This window comes from Streptopelia decaocto, assembly GCF_964273445.1.
Source record: "Streptopelia decaocto genome assembly, chromosome: 11".
Classification (NCBI taxonomy): Eukaryota; Metazoa; Chordata; class Aves; order Columbiformes; family Columbidae; genus Streptopelia; species Streptopelia decaocto.
Window position 1 is genome coordinate 5,833,286 of NC_138666.1, and position 18,884 is coordinate 5,852,169.

The 18,884-nt window shown below is 59.0% G+C and overlaps 5 protein-coding genes across 7 annotated transcripts; 4 read left to right on the top strand and 1 right to left on the bottom strand.

The window, feature by feature from the left end:
• The first annotated feature begins 789 nt into the window (after positions 1 to 789).
• TERF2 (telomeric repeat binding factor 2) lies at positions 790 to 9,321 on the top strand. 2 transcript variants are annotated; one of them, XM_082062789.1, is made up of 10 exons: positions 790 to 995; positions 1,091 to 1,186; positions 1,718 to 1,848; positions 2,150 to 2,236; positions 2,814 to 2,960; positions 3,351 to 3,766; positions 4,302 to 4,688; positions 6,741 to 6,826; positions 7,505 to 7,557; positions 8,362 to 9,321. In XM_082062789.1, exons 1-10 carry the CDS (start codon positions 824 to 826, stop codon positions 8,518 to 8,520), a joined length of 1,734 nt encoding a protein of 577 aa, XP_081918915.1. In that variant the 5' UTR covers positions 790 to 823; the 3' UTR covers positions 8,521 to 9,321. The 2 variants fall into 2 exon arrangements, with proteins under 2 accessions (XP_081918915.1, XP_081918916.1); XM_082062790.1 differs by having other exon boundaries at positions 791 to 995; positions 4,458 to 4,688.
• Positions 9,322 to 10,364: 1,043 nt separating this feature from the next.
• On the top strand, positions 10,365 to 12,539 carry TMED6 (transmembrane p24 trafficking protein 6; the record flags this gene model as incomplete). The annotated part of the gene is made up of 4 exons (XM_082062552.1): positions 10,365 to 10,559; positions 11,684 to 11,810; positions 11,986 to 12,149; positions 12,327 to 12,539. The coding sequence occupies 4 exons, from the start codon at positions 10,365 to 10,367 to the stop codon at positions 12,537 to 12,539; spliced, it is 699 nt and encodes a 232-aa protein (XP_081918678.1).
• A 564-nt stretch (positions 12,540 to 13,103) lies between these two features.
• NIP7 (nucleolar pre-rRNA processing protein NIP7) lies at positions 13,104 to 14,479 on the bottom strand. The gene is made up of 5 exons (XM_082062910.1): positions 14,349 to 14,479; positions 14,065 to 14,151; positions 13,825 to 13,963; positions 13,508 to 13,648; positions 13,104 to 13,425 (listed from the first exon to the last, which is right to left on the bottom strand). Exons 1-5 carry the CDS (start codon positions 14,402 to 14,404, stop codon positions 13,306 to 13,308), a joined length of 543 nt encoding a protein of 180 aa, XP_081919036.1. The 5' UTR covers positions 14,405 to 14,479; the 3' UTR covers positions 13,104 to 13,305.
• On the top strand, positions 14,414 to 17,657 carry COG8 (component of oligomeric golgi complex 8). 2 transcript variants are annotated; one of them, XM_082062906.1, is made up of 5 exons: positions 14,414 to 14,793; positions 15,513 to 15,720; positions 15,797 to 16,615; positions 17,067 to 17,235; positions 17,358 to 17,657. In XM_082062906.1, exons 1-5 carry the CDS (start codon positions 14,486 to 14,488, stop codon positions 17,519 to 17,521), a joined length of 1,668 nt encoding a protein of 555 aa, XP_081919032.1. In that variant the 5' UTR covers positions 14,414 to 14,485; the 3' UTR covers positions 17,522 to 17,657. The 2 variants fall into 2 exon arrangements, with proteins under 2 accessions (XP_081919032.1, XP_081919033.1); XM_082062907.1 differs by lacking the exon at positions 14,414 to 14,793 and adding an exon at positions 14,930 to 14,980.
• PDF (peptide deformylase, mitochondrial) lies at positions 17,520 to 18,762 on the top strand. The gene is made up of 2 exons (XM_082062909.1): positions 17,520 to 18,190; positions 18,281 to 18,762. The coding sequence occupies exons 1-2, from the start codon at positions 17,662 to 17,664 to the stop codon at positions 18,436 to 18,438; spliced, it is 687 nt and encodes a 228-aa protein (XP_081919035.1). The 5' UTR covers positions 17,520 to 17,661; the 3' UTR covers positions 18,439 to 18,762.
• The last annotated feature ends 122 nt before the right edge of the window (positions 18,763 to 18,884 follow it).

Consider the following 18,884-nt stretch of genomic DNA (forward strand, 5'->3'; position numbering starts at 1 on the left):
CAGTCCCGCTGCCCCAGGTGACCAGCCACCCCTCTTTCCTGCACAGATTATTTTTATCTCCCTTTGTTTGCCAATGAAAAATTCCCTCACAATTTTACTGTTTTCCATTTTCGCAGGGATTTTTTTCGTGTGTGTTTCCTTCTCCCCTGGCTGGGCCGGCGGGAAGGGAGGGTCCAGGACAACCTCATTCCAGAGGAATTTCCACGTGCGTTTCCACCTCAGGTGCGATAGTCTGGAATGGTGTCAGTCATGTTCCCTGGGCCAAAGCCACACCGTGTCCGAGCAAGGGACATCCCGCAGTGGCAGAGGACCAGCCTGTAGCCGGGAGGATCTGCTTGGCCTCCTCAGGCCACCAGTTCGTCCTGGCCCTCGCGCTGGGCTCACTGGGAACCAGTGCTTCAGGTTGCGCGAAGTCTGAATAACTCTGGGGAAATCTCTGCCCCGAGACGCTGAAACAGGAACCTTGTGGTGTTGTTGCGGGTTCAGGGGAAGGGATTTGCAAGTGTCTGCAGTACAAGGAGCGGGTGTAAAGTGTGTGAAAATGTCCTGGCTGTTCAGCAGACTGAACAGATAAAACAGCCGGATGTGCCCGGGACCGGCGCTGCAGGGCCCCGCCCGTCCGCCAGAGGGCGCCAGCCACGCCGGGAGCTGCAGGCGCGGCGAGTCTGGCGCGGTGCACGCCGGGAGCTGTAGGCGGGGCCGGCGCGGTGCATACCGGTCGCGGCAGGCGCCTGCTCCGTATTACGATTTACTGCGCCGGGGCGGGGCAACGGCTTGGTGTGACCGTCACTTCCGGCGGGGCCTGACGTCAGTTCCTGGCGGGATGGTGGGGAGGCGGGCGCGGGTGGCCCGGCGGAGGGCGATGGCGGTCCCGGGCGGGGTCCCCGAGGACGCGGTGAACGGCCACGTCCTGCACTTCTACTTCCACCAGGCCATGGCGGCCTACCGCGCCGGGCGGAACCGCGACTTCCGCCAGCTCCGCGACGTCATGCAGGGTGGGCCGGGCCGGCGGGACGGGAGCGGGCGGCGGGCGCGGGGGAGCGGGGGTGGGGCCGGGCCGGGCCGCGCTGACCTGCCCCCTGTCCCGCAGCGCTGCTGGTGCGGCCGCTGGAGAAGGAGCCCATGGTGGTCCAGATGCTGCGGATAATGCAACTCCTGTCGCGGATCGAGGAAGGCGAAAACCTCGGTGGGTCCCCGAGCTCCCAGCAAGGCCATGGGGGAGTCTTGCCTGGCAGCCCAGCCCCAGCTGGAGCCTCCCTGTTCCTTGGCTGTGTCTGCAGCTCCCGGGAGCTGTTTCTGCCCAGAGCAGAGCCCTGTGCTGCAGCTCTTAACCTGGAGAAGTTTCCCTGGACGGTGAAGGGTAAGAGAGCATGGCCACTTGCGTCTGCACCATGCTGCCTCAGCCAGGAGCGGTGTGCTCAAACCTGCACCCTGGGCTCTCCTGCTGGCCAAACATACTGGCCTTGTGACTTCTGCTCAGTCTCAGGGATTCTGAAATGCTCCGCTGGGTCAGTTCTCTGCAGTCAGGTGCTGCTTCTGTAGCTCTTGGTGCCTGGGGGATGAACCTTGCAGCTTGGACCCTTGGCAGTCAGCCTGCCGTTCACCTTCATCCTCTGTAGCTCTAGAACATGCGGTCAAACTGAGCAAATAAGTTACTGGCTCTCTGTAAGGCAGCACAGTGAATGTCTCGCAAACCAACGGCTGTGAATTCTTGTAGATTGTACCTTCGAGAGAGAGCTGGAGCTCACGCCCCTCGAATCGGCCATCGGTGTCCTGGAGCTCTTTCAGAGAGAATTCTCTGTGGCTGAGAAGACAATGGAAACTGTTCAGAAGATGGTGAAAGAGGCTGTAAGACCATTTTCTTTTTCAATAAATGCTGTGTTCACCTTTGGTTTTAGAAAGGTCTAGCTAAAAGGCGGTGAGAGCTATAGAATTCTTGTGTAGAATATTTTAGTTAGAACCGACTTGGCCGCAAACGTGGTGTATGTACGTTCACGGCAGTTAGCGTACATGTTGTTGCTCTGTGTGAGCTGGCGCTAAAGTGGTACCTGTGTGCTGTTCTCGATTATTATACATGCGTTTCCCAGGCTGATGTTGAGTGTATGGTCGGTTTGATGTCAACAGAGAAACTGGCATTTTTCTTCTGTAGGCTGTTATCGTCTGCATCAAAAACGGGGAGTTTGAGAAAGCTTTGAAAATTGTCAAGAGACACATGGGGAAGGAGCCCAAGAGCCACGTGAGTGTTGGGGGAGTGTGCGATGTGTCTCGTGGGGTGTTTGGGGTGGAGGGAAGGGGCACTGTGACCTGTGTCACTGACATAAGAGGTTTCCCTTTCATCACAAGCGTCTCTAGGAAACCTGGGCAAGAAAAAAGGGAGCAAGTGATGAAAGGGAAAGGGCCCTCTCTGAGTGACAGGCCCTTGGTGTGACATGTTTTTAAAGCTCGTTGCTTTGGAGCTCTCTCCATCACGTTCTCTCGGGGACCTTCGTGAGCCTCCCAAGCATCAACACTCATCCTGTGTCTCGAGGTGAACTCGAGCGAGTGCATCAGCAGGGCTGGTTCTGAGGGCAGAGTCCCCGACCCTGTTTTCTGTCAGCGGTGCCGTGTCTTGGGCACCAAGAGCAGGAAGGCAGAACTGCTGAAACAAGGTGGTTCTCCCATTCCTCCGGCCTTTCCCCAACCTTGTGGCAGTGGCAGCTGGTTGTTCCTGGAGAATGTCGAGTAGGAAAGGCCCAGTCCTTGCCCAGCGCCTGGCTGCTGCCCTTGTCACCTGTGCCCTTTGCCTGCTCAGAGCTTTCTCACCTTTCCTCTAGAGAAAGCAGAACGAGTTGCTGGCTGCCATTCGCGAGAAGGATGTCACTCATCCCATCGTCAAAAACTTCTCTTACAAGAACTTCCAGCAGAGCGTGTTTCAGTTCGTGAAGAGCTACATGGACGATTCGGAGCCGCTGCTGCTGACGGTGCGTGTCTGCCCCACTCAGCTGCCCTCCTGTCCTGCTGCAGGAAAACAGTGCGAGCTGCAAATCTGGGGAGAGCTGACACTGACATGAGGCAATGAAATACAGTCATTTGGCTGCTACGTGCCTTCTGTGCAAGTAATGAGTGAGAGTTTAGGCACCTAATTAGCAGTGGGTTAAATCCAAAATACTTTGAATTTTGTCCATTCCTAGAAGGTTTATACAGTTGAGCATATTTTTTAGCCTGTCTAACAGGTTTTGATTGATAGATGTGAGCTCCGTATGTGGTGCCGATTGACCTACCAGTAGCAGCTTAAAATGCCTTTGGGAGGGGATGAAATTGGGCTGTCGCATGAGGAATCACTTTTATAATGGTTCTGTGCTTTGTCCAAGATAATGAAGAAGACTTTGAATTCAGAACGTGCTGAAGGGCCAAAATGCACATCAGCGACTCCTGGGTCTGCAAACAGGCTGAAGGACCAGGCGGCGGCTCCACAGCCCTCAGGCAGGGCAAAGGGTTCGGCAGGAGCTGCAGAGCCTGCGGAGACAGCAGCGGAGCTGGACAGAGCTCCCAGCCCTGTGGGAAGGACAGAGGACCCTGCGGCCGCTCCTGAGCCCATGGAAGGAGTTGGTGACTCTGCAGCAGCTCCCGAGGCCATGGAAGGAGATAATGACTCAGCAGCAACTCCCGAACACATCACAGCAGTGGTTAATGTCTTAGAAGATGCTTCAGAGCCTATGGATATACCTAAAGAACCAGCAGCAGCAGCTCCAGAACTTCCAGGAGTGTCCTTCGGGGACTCCGACAGGTGGGAAGAGCAGTCTGGCCCTACGCTGTGGATGAAGTTTGGCGGCAGTTCTGCTCCCAGGGGGAGTTTGCTCTGTCCAGGCAGCTCTAAATTCCCCAAGTGGGTCTACCCAGGCCGGCCCCAGAGGCCATTGGTATAGGACTTCTGTAAAGTAAAAACGTGAAGGTGTTTGGGTTTTATTTCTGAGGATACATAGCACGTCAGTAAGTGAGGGTGGGAGGGCAGTGGCTGTGTGAGGTTTGCTCTTGGGGAGCAGCATGTGGGGTCTGTGGGGCTCAGCCAGTGGTCAGGATTAGCAGGAGAGCTCCTGGGCTGTCTCTGTCTGGGAGTCTGGTCCTGTTCTCTCCAGACCTGCTTCTTCCGCACTGTTGAGGAGGCTGCAGGTTTGGCAGTGCCCATTTGGATAGATTTTGTTTGTACCCAGGGCCATAGTGAACGGTTAGGGGTCACACCAGAGGGGAAAAGCCCAATTTCAGTGAAGTGGAGCCACGTTGGGGAAACCTTTACAAGCTGCTCAGTTGTGTTTGTTTTGTAGGCAGCCCCCTGGAGCTGTAACCACCTATGGGATGTCTGTTCTGAGAGAAGCTTTCAAGATCCTGTCGGACTCCCAGGATTCTGACGCACTCTTCACCAAACTGGATGAAACAGACTTTTCTTTCCCCAAGCAATTGTCTCCTTCTGTATCCCACAGAACGAAGAGACGAAATGAAGAGGAGTATCAAGATTATGACATCTCAGACTCTCCTAAAATATCCCATAAGGGCAAACGCTTGTTGACCATAAGCGAACTGGTCATGGAGCAAGGCAGCCTGTGCAGCGAGTCGAGTGAGAGCCCTGACTCTTCCCAGGAGCCAGTTGTATCTTCTGCTTCCAGACCTGTTCAGAAATTGCTTGACCAGCCTATATCTTCTCAAAGTGCCAAGTATGAAGCCCGTCTCTTGTGGTATATTGTAACCTGCACCCAATCCTTTAACTTGCAGCTGATTTTGGTGGCATGAACAACAAAAATCTTGATTCAGGATGAGTATATTGACTGTCTTGTCTGCTGGTGTGTGCATAACTGGGCAAAGTAAACCCTCTGTCCTTACAGTTGATGTTTGGTTAATGGAGAGGGAAAATGATCTGGCGGGGAGTCCGAGGTTGTGCAGTTTGGTAAAAGTTCGTAGGTGCATCTTGTGGAACAGACCAGACTTTCTTTTCCACCTCTTGAGTGATACAGCACTGACCCTGCATAAGCTCTTTTCTCCCCAAAGCTGTGCTAGCTCAGAAACTCCTGGCTGTAACTTTCTGACTTTCCTGAGTGTGAGTTAAACCACCTTTCAGCTGAAATGACAGCAGTAAAGGAGGCAGGGGCACATTAGGGTTTTTTCCTTTTTGTAAGGATTTCCCCAAAGCAGCTTACTGGCTGAAGTCTCAAATTAACGCTGGTACGAGACTCTTGAGGCTCACGAGTGTCTCCTGCAGACTGTGACAAGGGTGTGACGAGGGTTCCTGCTCAGATGTCCGAGTTGCTCTCCTGTTGTTTGGTAAGGCTGCACAGCAACCAGCAATGGTGGTTTGGAGTGAGACTGGGAGGATTGAGGAATGCTCAATGTGTTTGAAAAGATAAGTAGAACAGTTTCCCTTTGTTTCCTGACTTTGGAATGCTGAGAAGCCTGAGGTTTGGTTTGGAAGGGTCACAGTGCTCTGTGCAGCTCGGCTGCCCTGGAGATGTGTTGGGATTGTGTTTGTGAAGCGCAGGAGAGCGGCTGCAGGCGGAGATGTGCTGTGGTGCTGCTGGCGTTGATGCAAACACGGTGAAGTCTCTCAGACACCTCTCTGTGTGTCTTGCTCAGAATTCTCAGATGTGATGGTGAGAAGGGATTGCACTTCCTCGAGTCACTAGGAATTTTACCTAATAGACTTCCTACTTTTTCAAGGACTTGCAAGTCTCTTCTGCTTTCTATTCAGTGAGGAAATGTCTGGAGTTAATTTGGAGGGTGCTGGGGAACGCTGTGGGGATGGGATGATGTTTTGTGAACACTTCCAGAGCAGAGTGTGGTGCTGACTGCACCGGGAAGGGGCCAGACCTGGTGACTGAGGTGCGATCCCATCCTGTGCCGGGTGCCCAGAGCACGGCTGCTGCTGCTGGCTCGGGTGGTTCTTGAGCTTCAGCCCTGCCGCTGTGCAAACTGGTTTCCAGTTAATCTAGGAAGTGATTTATTGTCTGGGCTGCTGGTGTGGGAGTCTTGTCTCGAAGCCTCAGAGTGTCGGTACTCGTAGCAGTGGTGCTAATGATGTCTGTTTGGAAATGGAATCATGTGCGTCTCTGCCGGTAGCTGGTTCTCAGATGTTGATGTGCAAGAGGTGCCCAGCAGCACAACCTCAAGTCAGGACTGAGAGCGGTTGTTTTCCTGTGGTCACAAATGCCTGGATGCGATAGCCTTGGGTGAACCTTGTGAAGCTGTTTTTTTAAGAGACTCAGTCTCATGAGTTTGTGCTTGAGGGTCGGAAGCAGCTGATGGCATTGAGGTGCTTGATCTCACGGAGAGGCCTCTGTGGCTTGGCTGACCTCAGCACTGTCAGCAGTGAAACAGTAAGAATTAAATGCTTCTTGGGAAGGTTTAAGGGCTTCTCTGCTGAGCTGTTGGCAAGTCTGTGCTGTACCAAAGGCCTGGGCTGTCCAGCTGTGTGTGCTGTGAGTGCTTAATTTTCTAGTACCCAGTCACTTGCTTCTGCAAACACAGGCTGCAAAATACAATATTTAGTTGTATTTGACTCTATACTGCACACCATACTGTGCGATACGGGCTCCTGAGGATTCTGTCCACACAGAGGGGGGTGCAGGAGGTGGTGCTGTGTTTATATATTGCTTTATGGGTGCATTTCTCTGTACTGTGTGCTCATCACAGACTTGCTCCAGGTGCCCTACACCTTCTCCCCTGAAAACATTCTCCCCAGCCAGTGGCCACATCAAACACTTGCCTGCTTTCAGGTCCCTCCGCGGGCGGTGGAACAGCTCGTATGGCAATGAGGAGAAGGACAGCTGGACGGAGGAGGATGAGCTCTTCTCGGATGCTGGTAAGGACAGAGCTGCTGTTGCAGCAGTTAACTGCTGATAATCCTGACTCTGGGGTTCATTCATGGGCGTCTTGCTGCCTTTTGCATAACTGGATTTTGAAACCAGAAATCCTGAAAGCCCAAAAAAATAGGTAGCTGTCCAGCTTGGAGGTATTTGTTCTTTGTCCTTCTGGCTTGACATGCAGGCCAGAAACTCCTGTTTGGGGTTCAGACTAATCACGCTTAGCTTAGAGGATATAAATATTGGAAGTACAACTCTTTCCCTGTTCCCACTCTAGTGTCATGACATAATGACTGAGTTTACCTCTTCAGCTGATCGGTTTTCCAGTCCAGTTCCCTTTGCAGCTGGATACAACTCCACTGCTGAAAAAGAGCGGAAAACGGGCATCTTGTTCCAACTTCAACACACAGTGTAGCCATGTCCTGGCTGTGTGCCTCTGTTCTTGCCGAATCTTGCTGGCAAGCTTCACACAGAGCAACTGGGGCTTGGAGCAGAAAGGCTGCACATGCTACAGCTGCAGAAGGGGGAGAGATAACAGAATTAGGGTTTATTGTCTGCCATGGGATGCTCTCCTCATAGGCTGCCTGCTCAGTGCAGCAGTTCAGCCCCCGGCAGCATCTCAGGTCTGTACCCTCCCGTGTTAGAGTGACTCATAATCCTCTCGCCTTGTTTTTCAGCGTCACTTGAGACAAATGGCCACAATGCTACTGTCTTTGGTTCTAAGAAACAGGTAACGTAGAGCCCATAAGTCCTTTCATTAAGGCCTGAGATGGGGATGTGTCCGTACAGAAGAGCAAACTGTCGGGCAGTTTTCTGTGTGTAGGTGACGCTGCTGCAGCTCAGAGCGCGTCCCCAGCAGCCGGTGGGCTCTGTGCTTGATGTCCCTTTCTGTGCTCAGAGCTGGGTTTGCTGGGTTCCCCGCACGCGGGAGAGGTTCAGCATCTCATTTGGGTGAGGGACCAGCGCCCAGCAGCTGTTACCTGGGGAGAGGCCCCGACTTCAGTGCTGCTCAGCATGCTCACCCATGCGGGCAGGATTGCTGCGGGTTCCTGTGCCGCTGCACACCATGTAGCACTTTGTTCTTACAACTGCTTTCTTCAGTTACTTTGCATTTTGCTTCCAATACAAAAATTCAGGGGACCTGCAGACCTGAACTTGCAGATTAATTATTTTCATGCTGTACTTGGGCCCTGTTCCGTGGGGTGTAGGCAGTGAGCACTCTGTCTGCAGTGCTGTTGCATCAAAAGGTGACTCCACTTGTACGTGTTCAGTGTTGTGCTTCGGGAGGCAGAACTTCTCCTGAGCTGGTGCTGCAGCTGAGCAGTACTCCTATTTGTAAGAGTTAGAGAGCACGTCTACAGAGACTTGACTATTGAGCGGTGTGTGCAGTGGACAGGACACCTCTCTGCCTTTCCTTTGGGCCTGGCACAGGTGACAAGGGGGAGCCGATGTGCTGGGAAGGAGTTAGTGCGGTTCTCTGCCCCTTGCAGCTTCTCCTCTGCTCACCCTGCGCTGCTTCCCTGCTCTCTTGTAGAAATGGACCAGCCAGGAGAGCGAGTGGATCAAGGACGGTGTGAAGAAGTTTGGCGAAGGGAGGTGGAAAGCCATTTGCGAGAAATACCCCTTCCAGAACCGTACCCCGGTGATGATCAAGGATCGCTGGCGGACCATGAAAAAGCTGGGAATCCTCTAAAGTCGGGAGCCATGGGACCTTTGGTGCAAAAACTTTCTGATTTTTTTTTCTTTTGAAAGATGGACTGGAGCAGCAGCAGTGAGGAGGCTGCTGCGCTCGTCCCCGGGGGTGTTGGGCTGGCGTGGTGACCCCTCCAGCTCACGGTACCCGGAACTGCTGCAACAGCTGGAAACTGCATCTGACCAGAACCAAGGAGCCTTGTCTCTCCGGTGTAGCTGTGAGTTTGGGTCTCCTGCAGCGGCAGAAGCTGCGCAGCCTGGTTGCACAGAAACACCTGGGACTGGGACCCTTCCTGCCACCTGCAGCCTTTGCAGAACAAATCCAAGCCCAGAGGCTGTGGAAATTATGTTTTTCTCTGCTCAGTGCAGGATAATCCCATCAGTGGCTGTTGTTGTGTTTTAACTGTCTAAACTGTGAATTGCTTGTTTCATCTGTTTGCGGCCAGTGTGCTGTGGGACAGCACTGAGTCCCAGAGCTGCTGGGCTGCAGGACATTCAGGTCAGGTCATTGGCTTTGTGGTGGTTTTTTTTCCTTCTTTCACATTTCTTTCTGCTTTGTAGATGACCTCCCAGCTTTGAGGCTTCAAAAACATTATTTTGTTTCAGTACTTCAATGTTGGTTGTTCCCATGTTAGAAGTTGTAGAACTTACTGATTTTGGTCCTGTTGTACTGACACTTCTCCCACACAGTCCCTGAGCACACGAGCCCCAGGACCCTGTTTCTTACCTGCAGGTGCCAAAGCTGGAGCCTATGTTCCACTGCCCGTCTATAAAATAAAGTTCCTTTCTTGTTGGATATTGAGAGTTGTAATAAGTGTGAATTTGTACCTTGGGTGGGAACGTGGCAGTTTGGGGGGTGGTCCCTGCCCACCCTGGGAAAGGGGGGATCCCTGTTCCCCCCGAGCCGGCTGGGCTGGGGGTGTCGGGTCAGCAGTGGTTTGGGTGTCAGCAGCGGTTTGGGTCCCACCGCGATGCCCCGGAGGTACCACTGCTGCCGCAGCAGCAGAGGTGCAGAGCAGCAGCTTCTCGATGGGATTTCTGATGAGTTAAAAGTTCGGGGGATGCAGGGACCATTTCACCTCCCGGCTCTGTCCCTGTAGAGCCAGTGCTGGGTATGAGTCTGTTTGGGAACACCTGCGTCCCCTCTGTCCTTCAGCTGCAGCTGTGGGACCGCATGTCCCTCGTCACCTGGCTCTGGCTGGGCCTTTCCCTCCCCTTGGGCTTGTCAAACCCTTTCCCTGGGCTCTGAGCAAACTGGGGCTGAGGAGCTTGATGTGAGCCACGAACTGGGCCAGTAAGTGTCTGGTTGTGCCCCATGGGAAGGAGACGTGTTCACACCACACAGGGACAGTGTCATAGCAAATGGCTGGTGTGTGGGGGACACTGCGCACCCTGTTCAGGCAGCCCAGGGAGAGCCTGGGTGAGTTTCTTGAGGTAAAAACACTTTTCCTGCTCAATTTGCTTGTTCAGAGGACACAGATTGGCAGAGTGTTGGTCTGCAAAGGAGCGGGGCTGGCTGGGGACAGCTTTGTGCCACTGGGGACAGTTCGGTGCTGCTGGGGACTGGATGCTGCTTCACCGCAGCCTCGAGCTCTGCCAGGGGCTAGGCTGGGTTGGGTCCAACACGGAGGAGCCGGACCAGCTCCTGCTCTGCACCGGGATCACCCTAAGGATCAGAACATGGTCCTCTGACACCAGCCCTTGCACTGCCAGCAACTGCTGTGGGGCAGTTAATGATCAGTTAATGATTATCCCTGCCCTGGTCCTGCTGCTGCCCTGCCTGGCAGAGAGTGCGCTGGGGTGGGACACAGGATACTGGGGCGCAGGATGACACTGGGAGGCAGGATGCTGCTGCTGGTGCTCGTGGCACTGCTGGGCCCTGCTGGCTGCCCCGGGACCGAGCCCCCGAGCGGGTCTGCCCAGGACTCCCCCTTCCAGGGGGCGGATCGCTACGATTTTGCCATTGTCATCCCTGCTGGCTCCATGGAGTGCTTCTGGCAATTCGCACGCCAGAGTGGCAGCTTCTTCTTCAGCTACGAGGTGAGTGGCAAGGGACACGTCCCAGGACGCTGCTGGTGCTGAGCAGCTGCTGATAGGGACTGGGAATGGCTGTGCCGGATCAGCCCCACGTGGCAGCAGCTCCGTGGCCGGCGCTGGCTGCCTCCCCTGGGGACCCGGCAGGTCTGCGCTGGGCAATCCTCCTCACCTTGTCCTGCAGCCAGGCTCTTGGGTGGAAGGCGACCCCGCGGGATGAAGCCCATGCACTGCTGGTTGAACTCCAGACCTGCTGCCCCCAGGGTGGAGGTTTTGTCTTTCAACACAACAGCCCTTGGTTGCGGCTGCAGTCACTTTGCTTCATCCTAGGGATCGTGCTTTTTAGGCATCATCCATCCCATTTGATTTTCTAAATACCTGTTCTAAAACCATAAAGCAGTGCTGAGAGCTCTGGATATGGTCAGAGCTCACTGGCAGGGAGCTGTGGGGTGTCCCAGCACCGCTGGGCTCTGCCCCTCGTCGGGCTGGCTGGAGGCCGCGGCACAGCCCTCAGCTCTGCCCGAGCTGCAGCACAGCCCCATCTGCCTGTCCCTGTACCTGTCCCCTTCCCACAGGGTGACCTGCAGCCCTTTAATCTCCTGTTCACGGGAGGCTGGTTGAAAGAGAGCTGGGCATGGCTGTGCCAGTGCTGGCAGCTTCCCTCAGCTCTGCACTCGGCAGATCCACGCCACAGGGACAGGGCTCAGTCCTGGGCTTGGCACAGCCCTGGGGCTCAGTCCTGGGCTCGGCACAGTTCCATTTACCCAACTGTCTGGCAGCTGTGGTAGTGCCAGCAGCACTCGATCCAGGCGCTGGGGAGCCAGATGGGGGTCGTGGGGTCTGTGCAAGCACCTGTAGCCCCATGAGCAGCGCTGGGAACCGCAGGGTTCCTCACCCAGGGCTGCAGGTTGGGTTTTTTTCTCTTACCTGTAGCTGGCAGCTCGCTGGAGGCCATTCCAGCCTTGGCTCACAGCGATGAAGGAGGCAGCTCCCCACAGGACCCCAAAAGCACCCCCAGCAGAGCCCCTGCTGGGTCCCTGCCCTGTGTGCAGGGGCTCCTGTGGTCTCCCGGCTGTGTTTCCTGGGTGCAGTCAGACCCACAAATGCCCCATGGGTGTTTCTGCCTCCAGGTCCAGCGGGCGACGGGGATCGGCAACGACAGGAACGTCCGGGCCACGGCGATTGACCCCAGCGGTTTCCAGCTCGGCGCGTCCCAGCACGTGCGGGGACAGATCAGCTTCCCCACCAAGGAGACAGGTCCCTGGTCCCGTCCCACCTGTGGGCAGAGCAGCAGCTCCAGCCTGCCCAGACAACCGATTGCTCCGATCGCAGCTCCCTCCCCAGAGGGAAGGACGAGCATCGAGCGCTGGGGACAGCTCTGCCCAGTCCCAGCTCTTCTACCAGCGAACAACAGCCTCATTTCTCCCCCCAGGGTTTTACCAGCTGTGCCTGGACAACCGGCAAAACCACTTTGGCTTCATGCAGGTGTATCTGAGCTTTGGTGTCTACTACGAAGGCTTCACTGTGGAAAACAAGCAGCTGGGAGAGAGGAAAGAGCTGAACGACACCCTGGAGGCAATTGAGGTGAGTGTCAGGGTGACTGCAGGGTGCTCTCATGCAACGGGGATGGGCACGTCCTCCCAAGGGAACCCAGACAGGTGTTAAGCTGCAGCTGAGCTTAAGGCTGAGCCGGGCAGATAGCTCTAGGCACGGCTCGGCCAGCGCCGGGCTTGGCCATGGCCGTGTGTCCCCCTCCCGCAGTTCAGCACCCAGAAGCTGCAGCGTCACATCTTCCACATGTGGCGGTTCTACAATTTCGCCCGGATGCGGAAAGGGGCCGACTCCTTCCTCCTGGAGTCCAACCAGAGCTACATCAACTGGTGGTCGATGGCTCAGAGCTGCGTCATCATCCTCTCCGGGCTCCTGCAGCTCCACTGCTTGAAGCGCCTGCTCAACGCGCAGCCCTCGGGCAGGCGGCAGTGCTAAAGCAGCGCCCGGAGCCGCGGCAGGACCAGCCCCCGCTGCTGCTGCCCACAGCGCTCCGTCAGCGAGCTGCCCGCTGCAAAGCGGGACGGGCTGGATCCTGCTGCCAGGAGGGAGCGTTGTCACTGCTCCTGCCTCCAGCTCTGGCCCTGCCTCTGCTGAAATGACCCCGACAGAAAAGTGTGAAGCGATCGCCTGAACTCTGTGTGCTGGGTCGGTTCATTGAGTCCCTGCCTCTCTGTGTCCCAATGTGTTTTTTCTGCCAGAACCCCAATAAAGGAGTCCCCGGCACACGCTCTGGGGAGCATCACCACCCACTGCTGCCATCCCTGCTCTGCCAGCCCGGACGAAGCAAGTCCTGCCCCATCCCTCCCTCCCTGACGGCTCCCCCAGGGCTGTGAGCCCCCCCGGGGCTGTAAGCCTACACCGGCGTCACTTTCCAAACTGAAGGCAGCATTTCTCCCCTCTGGAGACGCACCGGGAGCATCGCGCTGCCCCAGGGCAGAAGCACTCGCAGCAGGGGGAGGGCTGAGCCCCCCAGCCCCACACCAGACACAGGCACTCGCGGAGAAGGAACTGGCTTTATCTGCAGCAGGGACAGGGCTGGCACAGGGACAGCTCCTCCTGCCTTGGCAGCACCCCTGGGGGTGTGGGGCCACGTGCTGGCAGCTCCCAGCCTCGCTCGGGGGGCTCCGTGTGGCTCCGTGCGCCACGGCTGCACCGACGGTGCAGGACAAGGTCTGTTCAGCACAGAAGCACTTGATGTCCCTTAGGTCAGCGTGTCCTCGCTCCGCACGTACTCCCCGACGTCAGCCTGGTGGAACACCACGATGGCCATGGGATCCACCTTCCGGCACTCCTGTGTGGACTTGGCGGCCACCCCGAAGCCCTGGGGGGGTGACGGGGAGGTGAGAGTGGGTTTTCCCCACAGCCCAGCCCTGGGCAGCACAGGGGCTGTGCCGGGCGCTCACCAGTGGGACGTCGGCCATGGAGTAAACCACCACGCCCTGGTACTGCGCCGTGTTCTCCGTGATGCGGCCTAGCCCCGACTTCAGGACGTGGTTGCCGTAGAGGAAGGACTGCTCCGAGCCGGGCTTCACCCACACCTTGAACTGCGGGGACACAGGGCTGTGAGGGGCTGGGGTGACACAGGGCTGGGAGGTGACACGGGGCAGGGGGGTGATGTGGGGCTGGGAGGTGACACAAGACTGGGAGGTGACGTGGGGCTGGCGGTGACCCGGGGCAGGGGGTAACGCAGGGCAGGGTGGCCGGGGGGCCCGTGTCCCACCTTGGCGTAGGGCGCCAGGAAATCCAGGGCTGTGACACTGAGCCGGAACTTCTGCGTCTTGGTGAACTTCCCGAAGCAGGTGCCGGGTGACACCAGGTTGTCCCGGGGGACGCTGGCGGCCACCTTCAGCAGCTTCTCGCTGTGGGGAGCGGGGCAGAGCTGGGGCGGGTACCGGAGCCCCCGTACGCCCCGCCCGGACCCGCCGCTGTCCCAGCCCTCCCGTGTCCCCCACCCGCTCACCTCAGGTAGAAGACGCGGTCTCGGTGCAGGCGGAAGCAGTAGGTGCCATCGGGCCGGTCCACCAGCAGCTGGATGTTCTCACCGATGCTGCGGGGAGAGACCCCGTGAGCCCGGCCCCGCGGGTCCCTCCGCCCCGCGCTCCCGGTCCCTCCCCGTGCCCGGCTCCCCCCGGTCTCCGTCCCCACGCCGCCCCCGTGCCCAGTCTCTCCCGATCCCCGGACCCTGCCGGTCTCCGGCCCCTCCGAACCCCCGTGCCCGGTCCCTCCCGGTGCCCGGTCGCTCACTATCGCTGCAGCTTCTCGAACACCGCCCGCGTCTCCGCCTCCGTCAGCGGCCGCATCGCCCCGCACCGCGCACGTGTGGCCGCGCCGGAACCGGAACCGGAGCAGCCGGAAGTGACGCGGCGGCCGCCCCGGGCGCGATGGCGGCGGAGGAGGCGCGGCTGCTGGCCTGGCTGCACGGCCCGGCCGGGCCCGGCGGCCCCGAGCTCTCCGCATACGTGGCCGAGCTGGCGGCGCTGGGGCTGGCGGAGCTGGGCCGAGAGCCGGCGCGGCTGGCGGCGGAGCGGGCGCGGGTGGGCGCGGAGACGCGGCGCTTGGCCTTCGAGCACTACCGGGCGTTCATCCGCTCCGCCGAGTGCACCGGCAGCGCCGGCCGCGGCTTCGGCGGCATCGAGAGCCGCCTGGGCAGCCTGCTGGAGCGCCTGCCCGCGCTGCAGGACGCCTGCCGGTGCGGGGCCGGGGCCCTCGGGGGGAGCGGGGCGGGACCGGGCGCGCTGGGACGGGGCTGAGGGGGCCGGGGGCAGCGAGAGGGCTCCTGGTGCTGGACCCAGTGAGGGCGGGGCAGCTGCGACTGGGCTGGAGGTGTTGTCAATACCGCTTAAAAGTGAATCTTCTTAGCAATTGCTGCCCTAAAGGTACGTAAATCCTTCCAGTTTTGGGTCAGTCTGACAAAGACAAGGGTGACTTGTAAAACACCTGATCAGACAGACTGACCTGGCGGCTTGAGACATTTTGAACCTGCATGATTAGATGAGTCTTGTTCTAACACAGATCTGGAGGCTGTTGGATAGAGTGTCTTTTAGCTGAGTGTTGCTCGTTACAAGCTCAAAGGATCACGTAATGCAATGTGCAGATGTGTCACCATTTGGCTCTTTAGGGCTGCTTTGAGCGTGATAAGATTTTGTATATAACAGCTGCTACTTTTCTTGCTGGCATGCTGGCTTTATTCCAGCATCCGGACATGTGCAGCCCTCTAATGACCAGTCTGTGCTGAGTTTGGCTCATTTGTCTGCACACTGGGTAAGGAACCCTGGTGCTGGGACAACAGAGGCAGCGCTGGGAGGGGCCCTGGGTGACGCTGGGGAGAGGCCGGGATGGGTGGGTGGTCCCAGGGCCCACCCGCTGCACAGGGGGGACCCTGGTGCTGATCCCATCCCGGTCCCACAGGAACTTCATGCGTGACGCTGAGGAGATTGCCTGCAGCCGGCGGATGAACAGCCTGACACTGAACCGGCACACGGAGATCCTGGAGATCCTGGAGATCCCGCAGCTCATGGACACCTGTGTCCGCAATGGTTACTATGAGGAGGCGCTGGAGCTCGCTGCCTACGTGCGCCGGCTGGAGAAGAAGCACAGCAGCATCCCCGTCATCCAGGTGGGTCCCGCACCGGCCCTGCCCCGCGCATGCTCCACGCACGGCCCCGCCACTGAGGCCTGTCTTTCCCTCCCAGAGCATAGTGGACGAGGTGCGCCAGTCCGCCCAGCTGATGCTGAACCAGCTTGTTCAGCAGCTCCGCACCAACGTGCAGCTGCCGGCCTGCCTGCGGATCATCAGCTACCTGCGCCGCATGGACGTCTTCACAGAGGCCGAGCTGCGCATCAAGTTCCTGCAGGCGCGGGACGCCTGGTTGCGCTCTATCCAGGCTGCCATCCCCGACGACGACCCCTACTTCCACATCACCAAGACCATCGAGGCCTGTCGCGTCCACCTCTTCGACATTGTCACCCAGTACCGCGCCATCTTCTCCGATGAGGAGCCACTGGTGCCCGCCGAGGGGCAGGCCGTCAATGAGGGAGCCATCTTCCACGGCTGGGTGCTGCAGAAGGTCTCCGAGTTCCTGCGGGCGCTGGAGCGCGATCTCCAGCGCGGGGTGGGTGCCCGCCTGGACTCGCTGCTGGGGCAGTGCATGTACTTTGGCCTCTCCTTCAGCAGAGTGGGGGCCGATTTCCGCGGGCAGCTGGCCCCGCTCTTCCAGCGCGTGGCCGCTGCTGCTTTTGCAAAGGCAGTGGAGGAGACGGTGGAGAAATTTCGGGAGGAGATGAATTCCTACACGCTCATCACTGCCCCGGCTGTCCTGGGGAGCAGCGCAGCGGTGCCAGTGCCCGTGGCCCAGCCAGGGACGCTGCAGCCACCCATGGTGCTGCTGAACTTCCCGCCCCTTGCCTGCTTCCTCAACGGCCTCCTCGTCGCCTTCAATGACCTGCGGCTCTGCTGCCCCGTCGCCCTGGCCCAGGACGTCACTGCCTGCCTGGAGGATGCACTCAGGGAGGTGAGGCACTGGGGAACAGGGCTGGGCTGTGTCGTGGGGGAGCACAGGGATGAGTTCTCCCTGCCCCAAGTGTTCATAGAATAGAATTATGGAATCATTTTGGTTGGAAGAGGCCCTCAAGATCATTGAGTCCAACCATTTCCCCAGCCCTTGCACTAACCCATGTCCCTGAGAACCTCATCTCCAGCCTGTTCAACCCCTCCAGGGATGGTGACTCCACCACTGCCCTGGGCAGCCTGTTCCAATGCCCGACAGCCCTTTGGGGAAGAAATTGTTCCCAAGATCCAACCTCAACCTCCCCTGGTGCAACCTGAGGCTGTTTCCTCTGGTCTTGGCACTTGTTTCGTGGGAGCAGAGCCCTGACGCCCCATGGCTCCAACCTCCTTTCCTCCCACCTACGGGGAGAATTAACAACTTTTTCAGAAACTAAAGACTTTTCCTTTCGCTCCAGGTGACCAAAACCATCCTGGCCTTTCACCGCGCGGAGGAGGCGGCATTCAGCGGGCGGGAGCAGGAGCTCTTCGTCCAGTTCTGCACAGCCTTTCTGGAAGATTTGCTGCCCTACCTCAACCGCTGCCTCCAGGTCCTCTTTCCCCCGGCACAGATCGCTCAGGCGCTGGGTGAGACCCTGGGGTTGGCATTTCGTGACACCCCCGCCACGAGGAATAGTGGGTTGTGTATTGCTGTGGGGGTTCCTGTTGCCTATGGGCTCCCAGCCAAGCCCCCTCTTGCTCTTTACCAGGTGTCCCCCCCACCCAGCTGCAGCGCTTTGGCCGCCTGGGTTGCATCGACGTGGCCGCCCTCCGGGAGCCACTGGCTTTTCTCCTGCCGCCACCGGGCGATGAGGAAGAGGAACCGGCGCCGGAGAGCAGCGCCCTACACCCGGAGGGAGAAGAGGAAGAATAAATGGCCGCCCCCTGCCCCTAAAACCTCCCCTCCGCCAGCGCCGGGCAGCGCCCACCCTTTTCCCCTGCCTTCACTCAGCGGCCTCCGCGCCGCCAGGCGGCGCTGTCCCGGCCGCCGCGGCTGCGCGCGCAGGTGGCTCTATGGCGGCGGCGCTGCGGCTGCTGGAGCGGGTTCGGTACCGGCCCCCGGGCCGCGGGTGCGGGGACGCGGCGGGCTGGGGCCAACGGGAGCGCTCGTACTGGCGGGCGCTGCGGCGGCGGGTGCTGGGCCCGCCCGTCCCGCCGTTCGCCACCCCGTGCCAGGTGGGAGCCCCGGTGCTCCGCGCAACCGCCGCTACCGTGGGCCCGGAGCGCCTGGGCGGCCCCGAGCTGCGGGAGCTGGCGGCGGCGCTGGCGGCCGGGCTGCGGCGGGGGCCGTGCCTGGGGCTGAGCGCCCCGCAGCTGGGGGTCCCGCTGCGGGTGTTCGCCGCCGAGCTGACCCTGGCGCGGTGCGAGCAGTACCCGCCACCGCTGCGCCGCGCACACTGCATCGAGCCCTTCCCGCTGCGGCTCCTCGTCAACCCGGTGCTCCGTGTCCTGGACTCCCGCCTCGTTACCGGCCCTGAGGGCTGCGCCAGCCTCCACGGCTTCTCTGCCTACGTCCCGCGGCACTGGGCTGTGCACGTCTCTGGTACCGAACCCGCTGCACCGCACCATCCTGCCCCAGGTGGGACACTCCCCTCACCTTCCTCCCCTGTTACCTCCCTTCTCTGGGCCACAGGGGTGGACGAGTGCGGGAAACCAGTGAGCTGGGAGGCAACGGGCTGGGCCGCCCGCATCGTGCAGCACGAGATGGACCATCTGGACGGGATCCTGTACATTGATCGCATGGACCCCCGCACCTTCACCAACGTCAGCTGGATGGAGCTGATGGACTGACCTCCTGCAAGTGGGTGCCTGGACACCAGCTGTGCTGGTGCCTCAGCTCTCCAGTGAAAGCAGCACAGACCTGCGGCCCAGGGAGTTCCACAGGGCTTTACTGCAGCCAATACAGCCCATGAGGACTTAGGGCAGCTCCTGCCCATTCCTGCCCCCTCCCTGGCTTTTCTCTGGGTAGGCAAGGTGGGGGGGGGGGGGGCGGCTGGTGTGGCCACCAGGAGCCTGACTCTGGCTGCATTTTGGCACCAAAAATTATTTCATGGGTCTAGGAAGAAGCCCCGCTCCGGGGTGCCTTTGGGGCCCAGTGTCATGGTGTGGGCAGTCTCACAGTGCCCTGCGCAGGCACAGGCCCCTGGGTGGGGGGGGGGGAGCCTTGCAACCCCCGGGGACAGACAGCAGCCCCTGTAGTCTCCTGCCTGTCGGTGGTGGGGTGGGTGGCCCCCAAT

Coding starts and splice junctions, on each gene's coding strand:
- COG8 (XM_082062906.1), top strand. CDS start 14,486: ATGGCGGCGGAGGAGGCGCGGCTGCTGGCCTGGCTGCACGGCCCGGCC. Junction 14,794..15,512: donor GCGCTGCAGGACGCCTGCCG/GTGCGGGGCCGG, acceptor CCGGTCCCACAG/GAACTTCATGCGTGACGCTG. Junction 17,236..17,357: donor ACAGATCGCTCAGGCGCTGG/GTGAGACCCTGG, acceptor GCTCTTTACCAG/GTGTCCCCCCCACCCAGCTG.
- TERF2 (XM_082062789.1), top strand. CDS start 824: ATGGTGGGGAGGCGGGCGCGGGTGGCCCGGCGGAGGGCGATGGCGGTC. Junction 6,827..7,504: donor TGAGCTCTTCTCGGATGCTG/GTAAGGACAGAG, acceptor CTTGTTTTTCAG/CGTCACTTGAGACAAATGGC. Junction 7,558..8,361: donor TCTTTGGTTCTAAGAAACAG/GTAACGTAGAGC, acceptor GCTCTCTTGTAG/AAATGGACCAGCCAGGAGAG.
- NIP7 (XM_082062910.1), bottom strand. CDS start 14,404: ATGCGGCCGCTGACGGAGGCGGAGACGCGGGCGGTGTTCGAGAAGCTG. Junction 14,152..14,348: donor TTCGAGAAGCTGCAGCGATA/GTGAGCGACCGG, acceptor CTCTCCCCGCAG/CATCGGTGAGAACATCCAGC. Junction 13,964..14,064: donor GACCGCGTCTTCTACCTGAG/GTGAGCGGGTGG, acceptor CGCTCCCCACAG/CGAGAAGCTGCTGAAGGTGG.
- PDF (XM_082062909.1), top strand. CDS start 17,662: ATGGCGGCGGCGCTGCGGCTGCTGGAGCGGGTTCGGTACCGGCCCCCG. Junction 18,191..18,280: donor CTGGGCTGTGCACGTCTCTG/GTACCGAACCCG, acceptor TCTGGGCCACAG/GGGTGGACGAGTGCGGGAAA.